We start from the raw sequence: 20,655 nt of genomic DNA, 5'->3' as shown, positions 1-20,655 counted from the left end.
ACAATACACTGCACAAAGTTAGATTTCAAATTTCCATCCAGACTACTAACTTTTTCAGGCCATGTTTAAATATATACGAGAATATTTGTTTAGGCTTGGTAAAATTGTTTGTTCCACAAAATTCATGTGCTTGTTGGGGCAGTTGATGACTTTTCAACAACTAAGACTGCTTCAAAAATAACATTTATTTTTTCATCAGCTGTAAATTTTGGGATATATTTTTCTAAGATATTGCTACTGTCTGTCATTACAATAGATTAAACTGCTCCTAGGTGTCCTTGTAAGCTAAACTTAACTGAAAAACATCGTGCTCTGATTTCCTATTATCTCTGTTTTTGACCTAACTGAAATTACATTACTGAATACATTAACAAAGTAAATTAATAGGTGATCAGTTTCTATAGGTATTTAAATAAGTAAACAAAAGTCAAGGGTGATTGGATTTTGCTGATCTAGGACAGGGACCAATGGAGGGCTCTGGGTAATTCAGTCATGAACCTTTGGTTTTCCCAAGCCATCTACTTAGTTAGGTGGTTAAACAAAAGTCAAGCGAAAGCCAGAAAGAATAAGCAATGAAAGAAAACTATAGAGTTAAAACGACTAAAGTTTTGAAGAATAAGAAAGACAGGAGAACCAAGATGCCCGTCGGACCCGAGATGAGTACATCCCCCGCAGTGTTGACCTTAACTGACGTTACAGGACCCCTGTGATGGTCTATTTTCATCACAACATCGCCTGTCAGCAGCGAGGTTATGATGACTCGTGAGTCCTCTCCGCCACTCACAATGACAGAATTGTTCAGTGCTGGGATGAGGCAGAGAACAGGAGCTATGTGTTCACTGAAACATATGGCAAGTTCAAATAAAACATGTTTGACACAGTAAAATTAAATGTAAATCATAAGCTGCATATAACAGTAACACACGAAGGTTCGCAGAATAAGAGTAGGAGATGGCACTCAAACAAACCCTACTTGTCACACAGCAACATTCATGTATTGTTAATAATAATGAAAAGCCCTTTATCAATTTGTTACTGTCTCACACGTATTACAGAATAATATTTGTTTTTCATTATACAATATTTTTATAAGAAAAGAACTGAGATTTTCACAGAAATTGAAGTTTTGGGAGTTCCTAGTTTATGCATTTACTATTTACATGTATTATATCTAAGATTCGGGAAGAAAGTGTCAACTAGGCCACTCTAGATTAATTAAATATGTCTTAATATTTTGAGTACATCAATAAGAATTCTGAACATCGTGTTCAAATAAATTACTAGTGATGTTGGCTTTACAGTTTTGGTATATCTATACAGTAGCTTCAATCATTGTGGAAATAAGTGCATATTACTTAATAAAATTTAATATACAGAATTCTTCTCATGTGGCTTTCCAGCCTGCAATCACTGCAGAGGACATTATGGTGAATAATAAGTTCTGCTGTTAAAATATTATATTTCAGACTTTTCCACATCATTAATTATGCCTTAAACAATAAATGAGATTCAAACAGTCACAGAAATGTTAATCTAGTTTACTCATTTAAGATACTTCTAGTGCCTGGTCCCTTAAAAGCATCTTAACCAGGCTGTACTGTAGTTGAAACAATGCCATCAAATAACCTAAGGATAATTACTTAAATACAATACCTATATAATTACTCTACTTAAAATGACAGAAACTTCTGCTTACTATATTCGGAGTTTAAGTTTGAGCAATTTGAGATCCCATACAATTATTGAAATATCATCTGAGCCAGTAAGAAGATACTGAGATTGTTTTGTGATTGCTAAGCAGAGAACTGGTCCACTATGACCTGAAACAAAAACAGAAAGGTTAAATTATTTAACATATAGCTTACAATTTGGGATATGACATGAGTGTGACTTTAAAATTCAATATTTTTAACATTTCGATGTTCAATCTCATTAGACATACATAAAAGACACCTGTCCACTCTCATGAAGTTATCTGCATTCTAAACACTACAACACACACTGCAGAACTTTCCTCCATACAAAATGTTTTAAATTATTGTTATTATACTTCTTATATAATTCCAGGTCTTCTTTCTGATGATATGTAACGGCATACTGCAACCTGCAACCCTACCCTTTTATTTTTGACATAATAATAACAATTAAAAAATAAAGAAAACCAATTTCAGTTCAAGGGGAACCAAGAAAATTTGGTTAAACCACAAATGGAATCTGCAGTGAGCAAAATTTTTAAACATAGAAGGCACAAATGTGCAACACTGACAGAATACAGACCACATGAAAGAAGACACACAGGATGATCTTTGAAGAGGCTATTGTACAACTGAGGCTAGAACAGGTCTAAAATGGCCCAACTCTTTGGCAGTTATATCATGATCAAAGAAGAAAGTGTTGTACCTTTGAATGTGTAAGTGAGAGAGTTTGACATAACATGCCATAACTGTGGGTCTCCTGTTTGTGGGACCACCACCACGTGCTGTCCAGATGGAGTTGGCTCAATCAGCTTCACTCCAGCTGGACAATGTAAACCTAAAACATACCAGATTGTGCACATCAGTAAAAGGATTACTTCAATGGTTTAATGTGAAAAAGTCTACAGCACTTACCAATCTACAGACGTATGGGAAGAATGAAGGGAATGGGAAAAAGTACAAGAGAGATACAGAAAAGAGATCAAGAGGGTAAGGAATAAAAGTATAAAATAAATCATTCACCATTGAATTTAAAGGAAATGTTACACTAGCTTATGAAATTCCCTCTAGTATAGTTCTCTACTACCTGAAAATTTCATGTTTAGAATCTTTAACCTACAAAGAATTTTTCATCCATATTTTGGTTATGTTTATAATCAAAATTAAAAACAGTGCTGCAGCAGTATAAAAAATGGTAGGTCAACATTTTATGATTTATGTATTTGTAGATAAAAAATTTATCCTTCAGGATTTGTCTGGCAATGCACATTCGCATATCTCACATGTGCAACAGAGAGAGTTTAACAAATTACATGCAAGGGTAGTTAATTTTTTCCCACAAGAAGACTGCTTTAACATAGTTCTCTTTTTCGACTTAACCATCTTGAATATGCAATCAAGAACTACTAGGGTATAATACAATGGTTTAGTTGCCAATAGTGGAATATTGTTCAACAAAATAATTCATTACAAAGTATGAAACAAGAAGAATATTGCTGAACCACACTGCCAAACTAGAGTTATCAATTTAGTTAAACCAAAGACTTGGGTAAATGCAACTGTCCCTTTAAATATGTCTTGATTTAAGAAATATTTCAAATATTGGTGCTGTAATGTAATAAGACATTAATCAATTTTTAGGTTATTTAATAATATTGTTTTAACTTAAAAGGCTGTAAAATGATGAATTGGATGAATGGTGAGGAGAAGAAATATGATACAAGGTAGTCACAGTTTACTTCAAGGTACTGTCCTTATATTTTTACCTGCAAAGTCTGAGAGAAACCTCAGTCCGGATAGACTATAACAGGACTTAGATTTAAAGTGGTTATCTCTTGAATATAATTCTAGACTATTACTGTTACACATACCTACTTGATAAAATAACAATAAACATTAACGAGACCTTTGTTCTTTGTAACAAAGTCATTTGGCAGTGTCAGTGCATTCTGATTAGTTTCAAACTTAGTATCTTGCATTATCATAACATATATTGTAAATTTGTGCATAAGCAAGAATGCTACATCAGAGATGAGAAACATCAAAGCTATTTTACTTTTAATCTGAAGTGGTAGTGGTGGTTGAAGCCATCCATTTAGTGGTACTAGCAGAGGTGCAGTATAGCCATCACACCATGCCATGGCACAAGTTATCATGTGACTCACAAGATCTCCACTGGCATCTGTAAACAGAAAGTTGTAAAGACAATTGATTATACTATAATTTTAACTGCATGAATATAGACTCCAGAATTTCAGAAACAGTTCTGTACTTTGGTTTCTAAATCCTAATAAAGTTCTCAGAATTTCTGAGAATTTTAACATTATTTTTCAGAATATTTTATGAATTTCTGTGTCTGTTCTTCTGCTTGGTCATTGAACTGTCTTCAACTCAGCTTCATATTTGGATGTCATTGATTTGATTCTTAACCCACACATTTAATATTCTGATAACAGTTTTTATTGTTTTTAGTCCTCTCAGGCAAATGTTGGAATACTACTTTAAATAGGCTCCTTTCACATCTTTTTCTATATATGCTACACAATACAAGAACTACCACATAACATTGCATTGAATATATATTTTTGGTATTCTACCTGTGATTGACAAATCAACAGGGCAGGCAGTATTATATAAACTGATTTATCCCTTATGCCTGCACACTTGTTAGGCATTCTTTAAATTTTTTCTTAAAATTCTGATCATTTCTGCTCAGAGTGATATTCCGAAGGTACTCAGTTTGAATTTCAGTCAGACTACAAGCTTGGAAAACTGAGGATTTTTGTGGTTTTCCTCAGTCTGTCCAGGCAAATGTCAGGATAATGCCTTCAAAAAGCCCTCAACTACATTTTTCCAAATCCTTATCTATGCACCAGTAATGATAATCTTTGTATCTCATGTAATGATACATAACTTCAGCAGCACTGTTAACATATAACAGAATCAGTCATGAATATTTTGTGTACAAACCTGCAACAGGTCTCAGCCAGCAGATGACCTGTGCCCCGAGCTGTAAGGGGTCACGTGTTAAGACATCACTAGATTTCCTGATGGTGTAGTACACCAGTTCCAGGTCCCTGTCCAATAAATAGCAGCGCACATGTTCTAACACACATCGCAGGTAACTGACAGATACAGTCTGTACTGCAGCCAGCAGGAAATCAAAGTTGCACACCGTCAGCTGCTTCAGTCGGCTGCTGTCACCTGCAGGGGCAATTTAATATTACATCAATCATGTCAGTTAATGGAAATATTAATGCATATTACTGCTGTAATTTTTTTATTTATATATGTATATAAAGAATTTGAAAATGAAGAGCTAATTAAAAGTAAGAGTTATGTGATAATTAAGACCTTTAACATGTAATATTTTTTATTGCTGAATTTCAGAATATTATGTGCTGAAGATGTTACTTACCACATAATACCAATAACAAACTGGCGCGCTTACATATAATATAACAGTTAAAGAGTTAAACTTCCATATGATAAAAAGTTACACTCATTTACATAAGATGTATATACTGTTAAATATAATGTTATGTTAGCATTTCAAGAGGAATTTCTATCATTCACCATAAACACCAAGCCATTGGTTGCCATGTTGCCAGTTACTGGCCACACTGCATTCCTAGAGCTAAAACTAAAATGTAAATGAAGGAGTGGTATATATTATTCAGCTGCTTTAAATCAAAAATAGCCATGCACATACTTCTTGCAGATATGTTATACATACACAAAAGCCATAAAAACACTACATGTACAAAAGAATAGTTCAGAATGTGTGGGCTTGTCAAAAGTATAAATGTTTCTACTTAAGGAGACAAGTTCAGTTAATTAAAAGTGTTTATTTAATAAACTATTCTGATAACTGGGAAGAAAATGCAGTTATATGTAAGGTAAAAGATTAAGAGGATTATTTTATTTCTTTACATAAATTCCTCTCATACCAGCTTTGAGCAGATGGATCCATGATTCCTCTACATGTCGCAAACTGTATGTGACATCATCTAACTGCAGTGTAGTTTGAAAAGGAGTTTCTTTGTTCTCCATCGGTGATGTATCTGAAAACAGAGATAGTATGATGTCACGCAGATGTGATGAAAATCCTTTTGGGTGATCAGTAGCATCAATAATGTAAAAAAATTAATTCTGAGATTTGGGGTTCTCTAGGTGGTAAAGACATCAAAGATGCTGATCATCTTCTGGGTTGTGGTGCTGCAGCATTGCACATGGTTAGCATTGTTTCAGAGGAAATTCCAACAAAATGTTAGTACCCATGAAAAAGACTAAATAATTTTTAGAACAAAACCTTCATAATGGAGAATATAAATATGTAAAATAAAATATCTCTTAAAGTCATAAAACATCTTTGCCATTATATCTGTTTTATTTATAACTGTATTTTTATAGACAAATTTTAAAGTAAATACAAGTATTTTATTGCATAAATATTAAAATAAGAAGACATCAGAACCACATTTTTTCCTTAGTCAGATGCAGATTCTTTTAAGTAAGCTGAAAGTCTTTGCCCCTGATAAAGGTCATTCTTTGCTATTCTGAAGAATACCGGGCTATTCCTAAGTTTCTGGGCTGATATCCTGCTATTTTCCCTTGAGCAAACCATCATTCTTACTGCCATTCATTCATTTGTAACAGCAGGATTAACCCATGGATATAATCAAAATTGGTTCTTTTATGTGTTTTCTTCACACACAAACACTCCCCACTCAAGATTGACCTAATGCCATATTAAATACTACACTAAAGAAAACATAACAAAGATATGAGATTGACAAACATACGGACCTTTTCACTGAGTAAAGTTCTTCATGAAAAATTGACTAAGAAATGCCCTGCCTTTATTGGAATCCAAAAGTTCATTTTTACCACTATTCTGCTTACAAAGAGCCTGCCACTGAACCCCATTTTCAGCCAGTTAAATCCAATCTAATATTGAAGATTTCTGTCTTCTGTGTTAATGCGCCGTGTAGTCTGGTAGATTTCCGCCAACGTTTCAGAGGTCATACTGCCTCCATCATCAGGGCGATGAATTCATAACCCAGAGGACAGCAATCTTCAGACTCACTGCTGTGAAAACGTCAAATCCTACAACCTAATATTCTTACGCCCTTCTTCAAAATTCATTTTAGGTTCTTAGCTTCAAATTTTATGACCAAAAATAAAAATGATTTCCTTGCCTCCTTATACCTACTACATGCCACAACGCCTTGGCAACAACTTTTTTTGGAAGAATAAAATTATGAAGTTCCTCATTATGTAACTTTCTGTAGTCTCGTATTACTTTCCTCCTTTTAGGTTCAAATTTTCTGCTCAGCACTGTTCTTAAACATCTTCAGTCAACATTCTTTCCATAATATGAAGGACAAAATTTTAGACTCAAACAAAATAAAAAGTAAAATCATAATCTTCAGATTTTTTAATAGGAAAATAATTGTGTAATAAACTGGATAACCAAGTAATTAAGTGCCTATGGGCATGATTCATGGAAGTAACAAAGTGAGTGAATGAGTAAGTAAGTAAGTTGTTCTCACCTGCCTGTTCTGTTTCTGCATCACTGCCCTGTTGTGAAAATTCACTAAAGAAGAGGTTTGCAATTTCACCATGAGTTGATCGCAGGGAATCCTGGCTCTGCAGATACCTCTTGCGGGCCACCTCTGATGTCAAGTCATGTCGCCAACACACCAGCATCTTCCCACTCATCAGCTTCTCACGAATTAGAGGCTCTGGAGTATAAACCAACAAATTACAGAAGTTGTGAACTCGTCGGTTGATACTAAACGTTTGACTCAGTTCACACCCAAAAGCAAAATTATACACACCAACTGCATTAATTTGTCTGGGGGATGAAGCCAGCAACAAAGGAGTAAGGTTATTACGTGATTATTTTGTAAACGAAGATCCATGGATGACAAGGAACTGTTGGTGAAAAAATTTAATGATGTTCGTCTCTCATTGACATGTTCTGATAACACCTGAAAGGAAGAAAGTTATGAAGGAGCATAAAGAGGCGAGCAAACAAACAAATAAATAAAGAGGGCAGAAAGAAGGCAGGAGAAAAAAGTGCGAAAGGGAAAGAAATACGAATAAAGAGACGGAAAATAAAGGAACGAGAGGTCGCTAGCCATGTAACTCACCCATCCTCCGCCGCACGGCGCATAGCGTCGAGAAGTTGTAATTGCCGCTGCGGAGCGTGAGAGTGGCTGCGCTGTTGGATGTGGGCATGAGCAGTTCCAGGAGCTCTGTCTCGGACAGACCGAACTCAGTGCAAGTGAGGAAACTTGCCAGTCGCCCGATGGCCAGGTTCCCGAACAGATTCTCCAGGTCATTCAGCGCCGACTCGATGCGCGGCTCCAGCGTGGCGACCCCTGGGGAATCAAATTGAAACACTATTTAAGAAAACCAAATGCTCGGTATTTCGCACTGCAACAAAGGCCAACCAACGCAGAAGTTACAAATCGTCGTATGAAATGACACGATCATGAATGGATATGAGGATTTGGAAGGAGACGGCAGTGACCTATTTCAATTTTCGAAGAGAAAAGTAAGGAAAATCTCGGTGAGTAGCTGGCATTCGTACCCTGAGCCTCATGAACGCAAGTCTAAAGCTTTGCCGCTACAGAAATCTATTTGGCAGGGCAGTTAATATGGCCTTTTAATAAAACTGAAAACATCAGTTTCAAGTAAAATTCAAGTTTCGACTCTACGAGAAGAATGTTCGGTATTCCACACACACAATTCTGAGGAGGGTATTTTGACTTGGGAGACATTAAGAAAGAGAGGACTGGAGAAAATAGCGTAATGATGTAATAATGAGCTTCATATTTTGTAATAAAATTATGGCCAACATATTATACAAGTTGATAAATAAGTAAATCAAAAAGGAGTGTGTGAGAAATGTATTCAATATTTTGGACAGAATACTTTAAAAACAGAGACCATTTCGGAGACTTAGGGTCCAATGGCGAGCTTTCGTGCACACGATGTCCAACATTCATAACTCTACGCAGTGGCGTATCTGTTGTGTGAATAGTTTTGTACATCCTGCAGTGGACATGTATATGAACTAAATGGACAATATGACCAACGAATGAGGTATGAAAATTTGCAAAGAACGCATTTGTAAATGAAACACACTCCGTCTTGCAGTACAAAAATTCACTTTTGTTTTGTTTGGAGCTGTCAAAATCTGTGGCCAAATGGATTTCGCGTTCTAAATTATTTCTATACACACGGCCTTTGTGCATAGGCAACACTTTCTACACATTTGTAACGCGTGCATTATAAATATTTTACAAAGGCAGGAACGTTACACATTTTGAGTACCAAACTTTTTTCAAACACAAACGCTTTTCAGTATTGTATTACTGCAAATCTATCTTGCCATGCTGCTTCCAGTGTTGTTAAGTAACAAATGACGAATATATTAACAAGCACAATACGCCCCGATAATTATGTTTTATGACAGTCTATGATTTATAAACTCTTTTGACGGTGCTTACAAAATATCTTCGTTAGAAGCACTGGCCTGGATATGCTTTTCTTTCAAACGTATTTGGGACTTTTCAGTAATAACAAAATCAGAATGACGTATCTTTAAATACATTTTATAATACAAAAAGTATTCTGCCAAGATAATACGACACTCACCGGGATCTGGAAAAAGCTCGATGTAGCAGTCTGGACTTCGGAACCTCTCCCTTTGTACAGGTGTCAGTTTCAATGACTCTGGAGGCAACAGAGTGGTTCCAACAATGTGCACATTTCTGGGAAGACTGATTGGCAACCATGACAAAGCCGCGACAATGTCCGAGTCCAATGGATTCAAACGGTGAAGGTCATCGATTAGAATAACAAGTAATTCATTCGTAGCAGATTCTTCAAACCGCCGTACTAGCGTTTGAAACCAGTTATTAACATACAGAGGATCGAAGGATGCGTCTTTAGGCAAAAAACCATCAGAAAGATGGAGAAGGAGGCAAAGTTGTTGACATATCACACGGAGTAGCTCCAGGTTATATGCGGAGCGCGGAGTAGCTCCGGAGAATCTGACGATGCGGAACAGACGACGGCCAAACCACGCTTCGCAGTTGGAGTACACAGCGCCTATGATGGAGGATTTACCGGTACCGTGGGATCCATGGACCAACACCGGTCCGTGACGTGTTCCGGGGCCAACAGTCTCATAACCGGTAATCATGAGAGTCTTGATTCTCTCAAGAGTATCGGTGCCAGTCCAATCAACCGCCTCCTCACTGCACATGTGCTGCTGGCACAGTGCCAGGTGGCTCAGCGTCTCTTGGAACACTTCCTGTAAGAGGCAAACTTAATTGGCACATTTATTACATTATTGCATTCCGCGTATCAATGCAATGGACGTAAACACGGACAAGGAATAAGTACACGTTTACTACTACAAAAGTCCCTTCACAAAATCCGCTGTTGAATCTACGTGTTTCTGCCGACGGTGTGTTAACAATAAACATAACTATTATTGAGATGATAATGTTGCGTCATATTGTTATGATTATAATTGTTTAATTTTAACCATCTAATCACAATAAAATATTTTATTAAATATTAAAATATTATTACTACAATTAACATTCAATATTTAAAATATTTAAAATATATTAAAATGATACAATTAGAGCATGATGCTCTAATTGTAAAACGAACATTTCGATAGAAGGAGCATAATTTTAATATATTTTAAATATTTTAAATATTGAATGTTAATTGTAGTAATAATATTTTAATATTTAATAAAATATTTTATTGTGATTAGACGGTTAAAATTAAACAATTATAACTATTATTATTAACATTATCCGTAGTCTCGGTTTTATACAAAACATAACGTCTCAGAAGCCGGAACTGTTTTCATTAGGTAATAAGGGGGAAGGAAGAGATCTTACTCAGTTGTGCCTCTTACAACGAAAATGTCTTAATTGCAGGATCTAGCTTGTAATACTGCAGAATGTTTCATACAAAAATTTTCTTCACAAATTTTTAACAAGACTGGAAACTACCCTCCACAGTGGAATGCGCTTTATTTTCTAAATGCGTCTTTGGGGGGGGGGGGGGGTTTCTATATATCTTATTGGCGTTGGTGGCTACATTTATTACTGATATAATTTTTGCATCCTGGGAATTAAAACTTATTTATCCTCACACTATTAATGATTAATATCACACATCAATTATGTCGATTTTCACGATATGTTTCTGAATTATCTAAGTTAAAATCATTCTTTCTTAATTGATAACTTTTTACAATAAACGCATACGAACTGGATGATATGCGTTAATAACGAAGAAAGAATAAGCATAACGAAAGACAGAGAGAACAATAAATAAATAGAAAACAATACTTCACACAAGCCACAAAACTGGTGTTTTGATATGTACCACATGCGCTATGCATATTTACCAACCTGCACGGTTTTGTTGCGGGCTTTAATTTCCGGTTCTTCTTCCAGGCTGCGGTTGATGAGAGCCTGTAACTTGGATGACGCGGTTTCCCGAAACTTGCTTAGATAAGCCTCGTGTTCCTCACACTCCGTATCCAATCCTCCGGGCTTCCACGGTACTCTGCAACCAACAGAAACAAACCTCTCTTTTCACATGTCTTCATTGAACAATGACGAAACACTTCCGTATCAAATTACTTTTTTTAAATTTGTATTTAAAATAAAGGTCTCCACATTTTTATAAGCTGCGACGCATAAAAGTGTCATAATACATTTTGGAAACGTCTGTATTAAGATGTGCTACAGGGATTGGAATTCGGGGTTTGAGACTCGTGTTCGTAGACGTGGTATGACAATATTCCTTCGAGGAACAAAACATGAATACATTGAACACAAATAGTTCTAGAATAAAGCAGCAGTTTATCAGTTTGTAGGGCCACCTTTCATAAAATGTCTAACCTGTTTTGGGACAGTGTTTATTGTGTTATCAGATTCAATCATGGCTGTTTAAAACCAAAATTAAATCCACCCAACAACCTTAGTGTAGACTTCCCATACAATGTCATCAAAATCGGCTCATTGTAAATTAAACCTGTGGACGAACAGACAGGACCTCCAAGTCAAGGGCTCATTTTATGCATTTCATGCAAAGAACAAATAATAACGTGTGCAGATTCAACGGAAATGAGATGTCTAATTCTTTACATCTTACACTAGCGGCTCAGAAATAGACCTGGTCTATTTTCTTTAATATTTAAGACAGGCCCTAAGTTTTGGGATGGTGTATGTAGCGAAGCAGGCTGACATGAAAAAGCTGTTTGCTGGCATCATATAAACTTCCGCAGTTAGATTACAGCAGGAGAATTCCCACGCCCTGGTACTTTATAGGCGAGGTGTGCACTTAGAACTTGGTGAACAATATTTTAATCCACTGTCGTTTCGCTCACTAATTATGCAGGCGAGCCGTTTGTAGCAGAATTAATATTCTCCGGACAGTAATTATGCAAAGTGCGAAAACTTGTAATTCGTGTTAAAATCGCATCTTCTATTTACGTGTATTTCACAGTCAAAGGATGTTTGATCAAACAACAAGCTTTAAATTCATGCACTTAAGACTTATCAATAACAGTCTGGAATACACGTATTTTCAATGCGTTATTTGTGATTTTGAATATTACACTGGTGTTGAAGCTCATTAATTGCAGATATAAATGTATCTTTACATATACAAACTTACTGTCGGAAATCTGATATTCGTTGAACAGTTGTGACGATTAGAAAAAAGGCGTCTGGTAGACACGGGGTTTCGATCTTATAAATTTTGCACATAGGAAGCGTAATGAGTAGGTTAACCTATTAGAACAGAACAACATTCAGGGTCACTGCATAACAAGCGGGTAACGAGGGGTGGAAACAATTATCTTTATGACTGAAGGATGGTAGTTGATGAATCAGGCCGTCAAGTCTAATCAGATAGTCTCCCTGGTGCGTCCCATGTAGAGATACAGATTAATTAATTAATATATTAATTAAAGAGCCCGTTCAGTTTCGTAATACAGCCCATGTTTACATTAGACAGGCCCTTCTCAGCTTTATGTCAGTCTGATTATGCAAGACAGCCGAAAATCTGCACTGCGTATTAATAGGAATACTTCCTCAAACATCTCACATAAGAAACCAAACAATCATCCATCTGGTAACATAATTCGTAGGCTGAAAACTGCCATTGCCGAAGTCCGACACTGAAAGGAAATTTCCTAAAATAACTTTCTTTTCTAAGATCCATCTTTATGTAATCATCACATCTTTTCTGTCTTCCAAGTAAACAATTCAGATGAGATTAAACAACTACAAATTGTACACATTCCACGTCACCCTCATCCCAGCTGTAACTTCTGCATTTCAGTGTTCTAAATAAGACGGGTTAACATGTCAAATCCTCGTTATAGACAGTCACGTGTGACATCTTAAACTGCTCGCTTACTCATTCCTATTAGGTCAAAATATTTTCTTGGGCACTTTGTTTTCAAACCCCTATAATTTTTTCAGAGTAGAAACCACATTTTACATAAAAATATCTGTTAACATTGTATCTACGTAAGCGTTTAAGAAAGCAGCCTCAAAGGCAACAGCTTTTAACTAACTGATTAAAAATGTATCTTCTTATAAATCTCCCATGTTTTTGTGTTATTCTCAGTAAACTTACGTCAGGAAGGCTCGGTTGTCGTTGGGCAGAGCCGCGGCAAGGCGGTCCCTGAAGTTCTTCAGTTGTTCCCGGTAACATTTATGCGGAAGTCCTTGAGGGTCAACATCCTGGAAATGTGACTCGCCGTCCTCCAGCTTCTCCCAGTCCCTGATGACAGCCAGAATGTGATGGGCAGTTCCTGGAGCCAAACCTACAGCACAAAATTAAACAATCATAAATATACGACCACTGCGTCTGAATTTTGGGTTATCTTACGTTGTTTTCACAGCAGCCTGACATACGTCCCCTTTTCGTATCAGTTCCACGTATTACGTCGCTCGGGGATTAATGTATACTTTCAAATATTTTAAAAAATGTACAGGGATATATTTAATTCATAATTCATATAGTCCTGAACAAGATTTTACACTAAAACAATGTAAAATTTTAGTATAGTCTTCATTCTCAGATTTAATCAAAATAAGTTCATTACATTCGGCGATAAAAAGTGCACGAATACAGCAAGCCCTTCAATTTTGTTTTCAGTTTATGCACTATATGCATAAAAACAAAAACAAAAAACAAAAAAGAATGAAAAAGTAATAAGTATAAACCACGTAATTACAGAATGTTCTGCGACCTCTTGTTACTTCTCTCTCACATCCAAACATTTTCTTCATTTATATGATTTGAGGTTTTCACAGGGGTGAGTATGAAGATTTCTTCATTTGCCAGCAAATTAGTGAGAAATCAAATTTCGTACAAGCACCAAACAACGATTCTAAGACCTGCTTACCGAGAGCGTGGCTGAACTGCCTCTCCACTGCGGAGTACGTGAGGTGACGGAACTTAATGGGAAGTACACGTGTCTCACTGGCTGCGAGATTTCGCGCAGATATTTGGATTACCTCTTGCAGTTCCTGGAATTCGATTTCCCATTCCTCTGTTCGAACGTCACTGAAAACAATTAGAAACAAAGCACTCGCTTTCTGAGAATTCGATCGTTTTACATATAGACCTGTATACAGAATTCATAATGACAATATAATAAATCCTCGTTTAAAGAAATATATGCCTCTCTCTTGAAACAAAAGAAAGTAATGTCAATAATTTAAAACGGACGAACTGAGATAATGAAATGAATGTATACATTAAAACCAGCCGCTATTACAATTTTTTTCTAGTTCCAAGAATGGGCTATAGAGTCAAGGGTTGAGCGATCATGTTACGTAAATCATCTGTTATTGTTGTCCGATTTCGACAAAAACTGACATTTGAAGAAAAATGTTAGTAGAACTGTCTATAACCAAATTAACTGGAAATTCGTTCAGCCGTTGCCGAGTTGTTACATACGTAGACGGACGCATAGACGGTTCCTTTAGGTTGAAAGCAAACCTGAAATGACATGTCTTGAGTACAGCAAGCAGCAGAGACAGTGACTGGATGTGAGAGAGGAACGAGTGGCAGAAATGGTGGCATAAGCTTGGCGTGTTTCCTCAGCAGAGAAAATTAATCACGCATCGAAAATAGAAAATAGAACTCGTGTAATACATAACACGTAAATCACTTTACCTTGGTTGTTGTAAGACGTAGCTGGTATCATCCCGATTGTACCACGTATCCAGCAAATCAGTTTTCAGACCGAGGTCACGTGATTCTGAGTAGATAGCCTCATACTGTTCCAATTCTAGTTTCTCCGGTAGAGGGCAGGGTAAATATTTATTTCCAACCAAACACTAAAACCAAAAACAAACAAAACTTGTTTATTCTATGAAACAACAGTAAGCTAATAATGAAACTTCAGAATTGTAACTAAGAGATTAAAATCGTGTTGTAAACTCATTCCTTGCTGCGGAGGCGAAGTATGTCTGTGATGTAAGATGTAGGTAACAATAATTGGTGAGTACGTGAGGATTTGGAAGGAGGCGGTCTTTACTTTGTAACATTTGAGGTTTTCACAGCGGTGAGTATGAAGATTTCTGTCGCCCTGATGACGGAGGCAGTATGACCTCTGAAACGTTGGTTAACATCGACCAGACTACACAGCGCAACAACCCAGGAGACAGAAATCTTCATCGCCCTGATGACGGAGGCAGTATGACCTCTGGAACGTTGGTTAGCATCGACCAGACTACACGGCGCAACAACCCAGAAGACAGAAATCTTCGGTCATTACTTGTTTGAAGGTGCTGTCCTGGTAAACGATTAGCGGATCTTATGAAAACATCAGAAAACCTCAGTTAGAATTGCTGGTCAGCTGACAGAGATTAAACACAAACAGACTTGTATCCCGAATACAAACGTAACGCCATGCCGAAAGTTCAAAATACGAGAACAATTACATAATATTCTATTTGCATATAGTAGAAAAATCGGGATCTTGCATTGTATGAATAAAAGTCTCTGAAACTTTCACAGAATACAGAAACACGCAACACTGTACAAACAGATCCTAAGGCCACCGGGCTCGTTAGACAATTTGTAAATACGCCTTGTCACAATGCTCCGACTACACGGTAAACACGCGCGCCGGAGAAGTTGCCGCCTTTGCACGGTGAACGGCTTATGCACAGCAGGATTATACTGAAGTACAGATGTACGACCTGGAATTTAACATATATTATTTAGATCGGATCTCAGGTTTTTAATGATGATGTTTAAACTGTAGTTTAAAAATGAGTGAGATGGGAAGATGATCGCGAATAGTAAGCAGGTAAGGATTTCGATGGACGTCGTCATTTGCCACGGAAAAGGAAAGGTGAAGATTGGCACATTTTCGTTATATTAGTACGAAAACAAAAGCTGTTGTTCTGGAATTAAAAGTGAATGTTCTAATACCGTAAAGAATCAAAATATAAACCACACTGTTTTGTGACCGGGCCACTGGGCTGCGTTTTTATTTCAAGTTATTCCCTTTGTTACGTTGTGTCGTAAGGCGTTGTGGGAAGTCGGGGTGGAGGAGCTGCCTGTCACTTGTTTCTGCAGAGATAACCATATTACCCCCAGCGTCCGGTTCCCTGCTCATTACGACACATGTCAAAACTAACAAACTCTTTGCAATATACAGTTTATCGTCGCCGCTACACGGTAAATTCTGAACAGCGAAACGTCTGTAGCGACTACATCCGCCCCCTGTCCATCCATGCTTAAATAAAAGACGAAAGAAAGAAAGAAGGACAGAGGGAAATGAAGGACGCAGACACAGAAAACATAAAATGAAAGAAAGGAACAGATAAAGGAACAAAGAACATCGCCTTGCATCTCGGTAATTCCTCTAGAGTGGGATATTTGTCACTCGAGGCAGCAGACGAGTTTGCATTTTCGACTAAACCGTCCAGGTTTCAGGAATCACATGGGTCCCCTCGCAACACAGCTGCAACTTCGCACTTAGAGTGATGAACAGCACAGACTTCCTGAACTTGTTATTCCTCTGAATTTTATAGACTCCGAGATAAAATACACGTAGCCCCTTAGTGAAGTTTAGTGCTCGTTGTCCAAAGTGAACCTATAAAGGGAAGTTTGTGTCTGTGTTTATCTCCTAAGCTAATACAAGGATTTAGATTACATCTTGGCATTGACAGTCTGCAGAAAGAATGACAAATTCACTATTCATTAAGGTCTGCTTCAAAAATACATGGCTGTTCTGAGAGTCATCACATGGGCATAAACTATAACAGTCCATATTTAATTAAGCTTAAGATATGTTTTTCGTGTCTCTATTTTCCCACAAGAAGATGTGAATTTAACTGGAACAAGTTTTTACTTTATTTAATTTAAATACAAACAGCGGAACACAAGTATTATCGTGCATTATCAACTTGGAATGTATTAAAACTGGGGACATTGATCTTTACTAAAAGTCCGGTTAGTGAATCCAACTTTGGTCCATATCGGTCAGATATAACCACCAGTACTTTACATTTAAGCTTGAAACGGCACATTTGTATCTGCAAGAAATGAACAACTATGACGTAAGAAGAATTTAAACATTTGTAAATACGTGTACTTTGACAGTGAAATACACAATTTAATTCTTGTCCAGCTTCAAGACAACTGTTGAATTCTGTACAGTTTAAACTTATAAATCAAACAACACTAAAGTTTAATAAGTCTTAGGTATTTCAACAAATGTGTTTCAAATGCAAGCAGTACAGTGACGAATGAAAGACTTATGAATGATGAGTGATTAAGGATTATGAAGGACACAATCGGTGACTTATATTAAGGTAACTTAACCACCTCACATATCGCCTACATAGACTGACAAACTTAAGGAAACTCAATCATAATGCTCGTAATACGTTCTAACATCAACCTCGATACCATTAGTAAAGTAAAGTTTATCCCACTATACGCCATGTAGGCGTTTGGGGTGAGTGGAGGTATAGCTCCTCTCTTCCTTGACCTCGGCACTAGATGGGGGTGAGTGGTTAGCACACACCCCGGCCGGCTTTACCCCCGGGAAAGGACCCCGGTACCCATTGTAGAGGAGGCTGGGTGGGCCCCAGAGCCGGTCTGGACGCAGAGGCCAGAGGAAAAATCCTCTGCCCCCGTCGGGGATCGAACCCCGGTCGTCCAACCCGTAGCTAGTCACTATACTGACTGAGCTATCCCGGCTCATACCTCGATACCATTACAACTACTGAATCGGGAACAGACTCCAGCAGGGTCAGAAAATCTTAACTACCAAACCCTTTGAGTGGCAAAATCCTGTTGCTTCCATCACACACTATGCAGCTCATGAACCTTGGAGTGACCAAATTATGGACACGGATGGAAGATCAAACGACAAAATCTCGACCTCAGTGTCAACCAACAGAAGGGCCAGGCTTCAGAGAGGTCGTTCAGTGAGGAATTCTTAATACCCGAGACATGGTAGCTATGTCCTGAGCGAATTACTTCAGCCAGATTACCTGTTCTATAATACGAAGAGGAAAATATTTTACTGACAGTATATAGAAGTTGTACTGTGAGGGATAATGACAGGTATGTGACTACACCTACGAATACATGCTGAACACAAACATTACACAAATCAGAAGTTTAAATGTTTGTTAAAAATATCTACCAAGACAGATTTCCAGGATCAGGAGATTTTCAGAAGCAATATAAAACATACACGTTATTTTAATTTAAAAAGCATGATAAAGGAGTTTGTACAACCCATCGACATATATGTCACCGAACGCCGTGGTAGAGTGTCTAATACTCCTGCTTTGTATTCGGGAGGTGCCGGATTTTCGCGATTTTTCTCAATCCCCTTAAATCAGGCCACGACCGCTTCCTTCCAAATCCATTGTAATTAATTATTCACTATCATCCTTTCATTCGACGATATATATATATATATATATATATATATATATATTCAGGGATACTGAAAAAGAGGGCCGTTAAATAAAATATAAATAAATAACAATATCCGTGTTGCAATAATGAGTATATTCTTTACACTCTCAAGGTATTTGCAATTTAAAATAAAAAGTACTACTCTAAACCAAGTTACCAAAAATTCACAATCATATAACACAGACTTTTAGAATAGAGTTAGATCCCCATTCAGAGACTATTACACCGCTATTCTGTATGTAATTAAATGATGGAACTGATAAAATGTTAAAGAAATGTTCTCCTTATGAGTTACAAATAAAGAGTAGTTCAAATATTTTCCACAAAAGTTGTTTGCAATTTTGAATAATCTGACCGTCTCATAACTCACTTAAAATATAAACATCCTGTGGCAAACCTAGTAACAACAGACAGCACTAAACTGAATTGAGGGACGTAATTTTTCATTGTTTTTAGTTAAAAACAAGACAAATGTTTCTAATATACTTTAGACCTGTCAGAGCTACACGTACATTGCATTCATATACAAACTTAATGTGCGATGAATCCCTTGAGAAAACTGAGAGAATTGGATTTTAATTTCATGTGAAGTGGTGGAGTTATGTTGGATCAGTATTTACCATTAACAAATTGGCATGACAGTTTCGGTACAAATTCCGTGTGGTAATATAATCTAGATACTTAAAGTAAAATTTGAAATTAAGTGTGTAGATAATGTTTTCATATGATGCCTTAGTGAAAATGACGCTGATAAACTAGAAAGTAATTAATAATATAGAGTGGTATATCGCCGCCATCTTGCATTCGCGTGTAACGGCCGCATGTATGAAAGCGATAGGCCATATCGCTTTACTTTCCGTAAGTACGCCACAGCACAGCAGTGAGGTAAATAACGAGGAAGAATGGAAAAATGGAGTATCATGTCTAACAACTGTGTGATTATTATGCAAAAACTTATAGACTTAACAAAAGTTTCTTCAAATATTTTACATACTTTCTTAGATTTAAATATATTTTTTGCCATATTTCGATTGTATATGACTGTCTTTAAAGTACATATATTACTGCATTTAAAAATCTGTTCCTCCAAGATAATCACACTACGCATTACACATACTGCAGTCTCAGAAATTACTCCTTTCGTACTTGGTGAGATAGAAACTTTGACTTAATCCCTTTTTGCAATACCAAAATATTTGTTCGTGTATTTTCCTTAACATACAACACACTGAAAAGTTCTATAAATAAATGCATCTACATTTTATATCGTGTTCCAGTTTCTGATATAATGAGTCATTTTTTTTAAAAAAAAAAAAGATACGTCATTTGAGTCTCAGTGTAAAATAGAGCTGATCGTGAACCGATAAACCGACACAAACAAAATAAAATAAATTTAATTAGCATAATAACTTTCAACTCCGAACGTCCAGCTAACGGTCAGTCACTTTATTGACCGGTTCTGTAACAAACGAGCCCTTACAGATTTAGACGTGAAATCCCGGAACACTGTTCTTCGCTTCATATTTACTGATGCACGCTTTCCCAACTGCGCAAGTTGTTTATCGACGAATGTGGAGTGATGGATTAAAAGACTGGGAAATATGTCAACGGAAGACGAACTTCTTTCAGTTCTGTGTATTTGTATGTCTTACTACAAGAACGTGAAGTTACTGAGAAATATTGAAATTTCTTGTTGTTCCTTCAGCCACAAATACTCAGCACTGAGTGGACAAGAATAAATAAAAATAGAAAAATAAATGAAAAAGATAAGAAAGGAAAGAAAGACAAAATAAACTAATATTAGTACATGATTGTCATTTGTATTGTTTAATACACCATTACTTCTTAGAAAGTTACCTTTTCATCCTGTTTCATGTCTGGAAGGAATAGGAGAGATACCGATTGCAGAGGACTGTAACCAGTCTGAACGCGG

At 36.7% G+C, this 20,655-nt stretch overlaps 1 protein-coding gene across 5 annotated transcripts in view; it reads right to left on the bottom strand.

Annotated features, from left to right (window-relative positions):
- The window catches only part of LOC110836320 (NACHT and WD repeat domain-containing protein 2), a 227,011-nt gene that overhangs the window by 12,493 nt on the left and 193,863 nt on the right, over positions 1-20,655 (bottom strand). For all 5 annotated transcript variants that reach the window (XM_087346677.1, XM_087346678.1, XM_087346673.1 and 2 more), the window contains 13 exons: positions 14,946-15,109; positions 14,170-14,330; positions 13,395-13,584; positions 11,153-11,309; positions 9,366-10,026; positions 7,853-8,083; positions 7,250-7,441; positions 5,645-5,758; positions 4,665-4,898; positions 3,751-3,876; positions 2,401-2,532; positions 1,697-1,820; positions 652-839 (listed from right to left, as the gene is read on the bottom strand). In XM_087346677.1, the coding sequence (XP_087202803.1) occupies positions 652-839; positions 1,697-1,820; positions 2,401-2,532; positions 3,751-3,876; positions 4,665-4,898; positions 5,645-5,758; positions 7,250-7,441; positions 7,853-8,083; positions 9,366-10,026; positions 11,153-11,309; positions 13,395-13,584; positions 14,170-14,330; positions 14,946-15,109 (2,674 nt within the window). The remainder of the gene's footprint in view (positions 1-651; positions 840-1,696; positions 1,821-2,400; positions 2,533-3,750; positions 3,877-4,664; positions 4,899-5,644; positions 5,759-7,249; positions 7,442-7,852; positions 8,084-9,365; positions 10,027-11,152; positions 11,310-13,394; positions 13,585-14,169; positions 14,331-14,945; positions 15,110-20,655) is intronic.

Source organism: Zootermopsis nevadensis, unplaced genomic scaffold, assembly GCF_977971745.1.
Source record: "Zootermopsis nevadensis isolate Lab colony 2312 unplaced genomic scaffold, Znev_1.0 Znev_ptg000010l, whole genome shotgun sequence".
In the NCBI taxonomy this organism is placed as follows: domain Eukaryota; kingdom Metazoa; phylum Arthropoda; class Insecta; order Blattodea; family Termopsidae; genus Zootermopsis; species Zootermopsis nevadensis.
The sequence above is the reverse complement of the archived record's forward strand: the minus strand, read 5'-3'. Positions and strand labels throughout refer to the sequence as shown.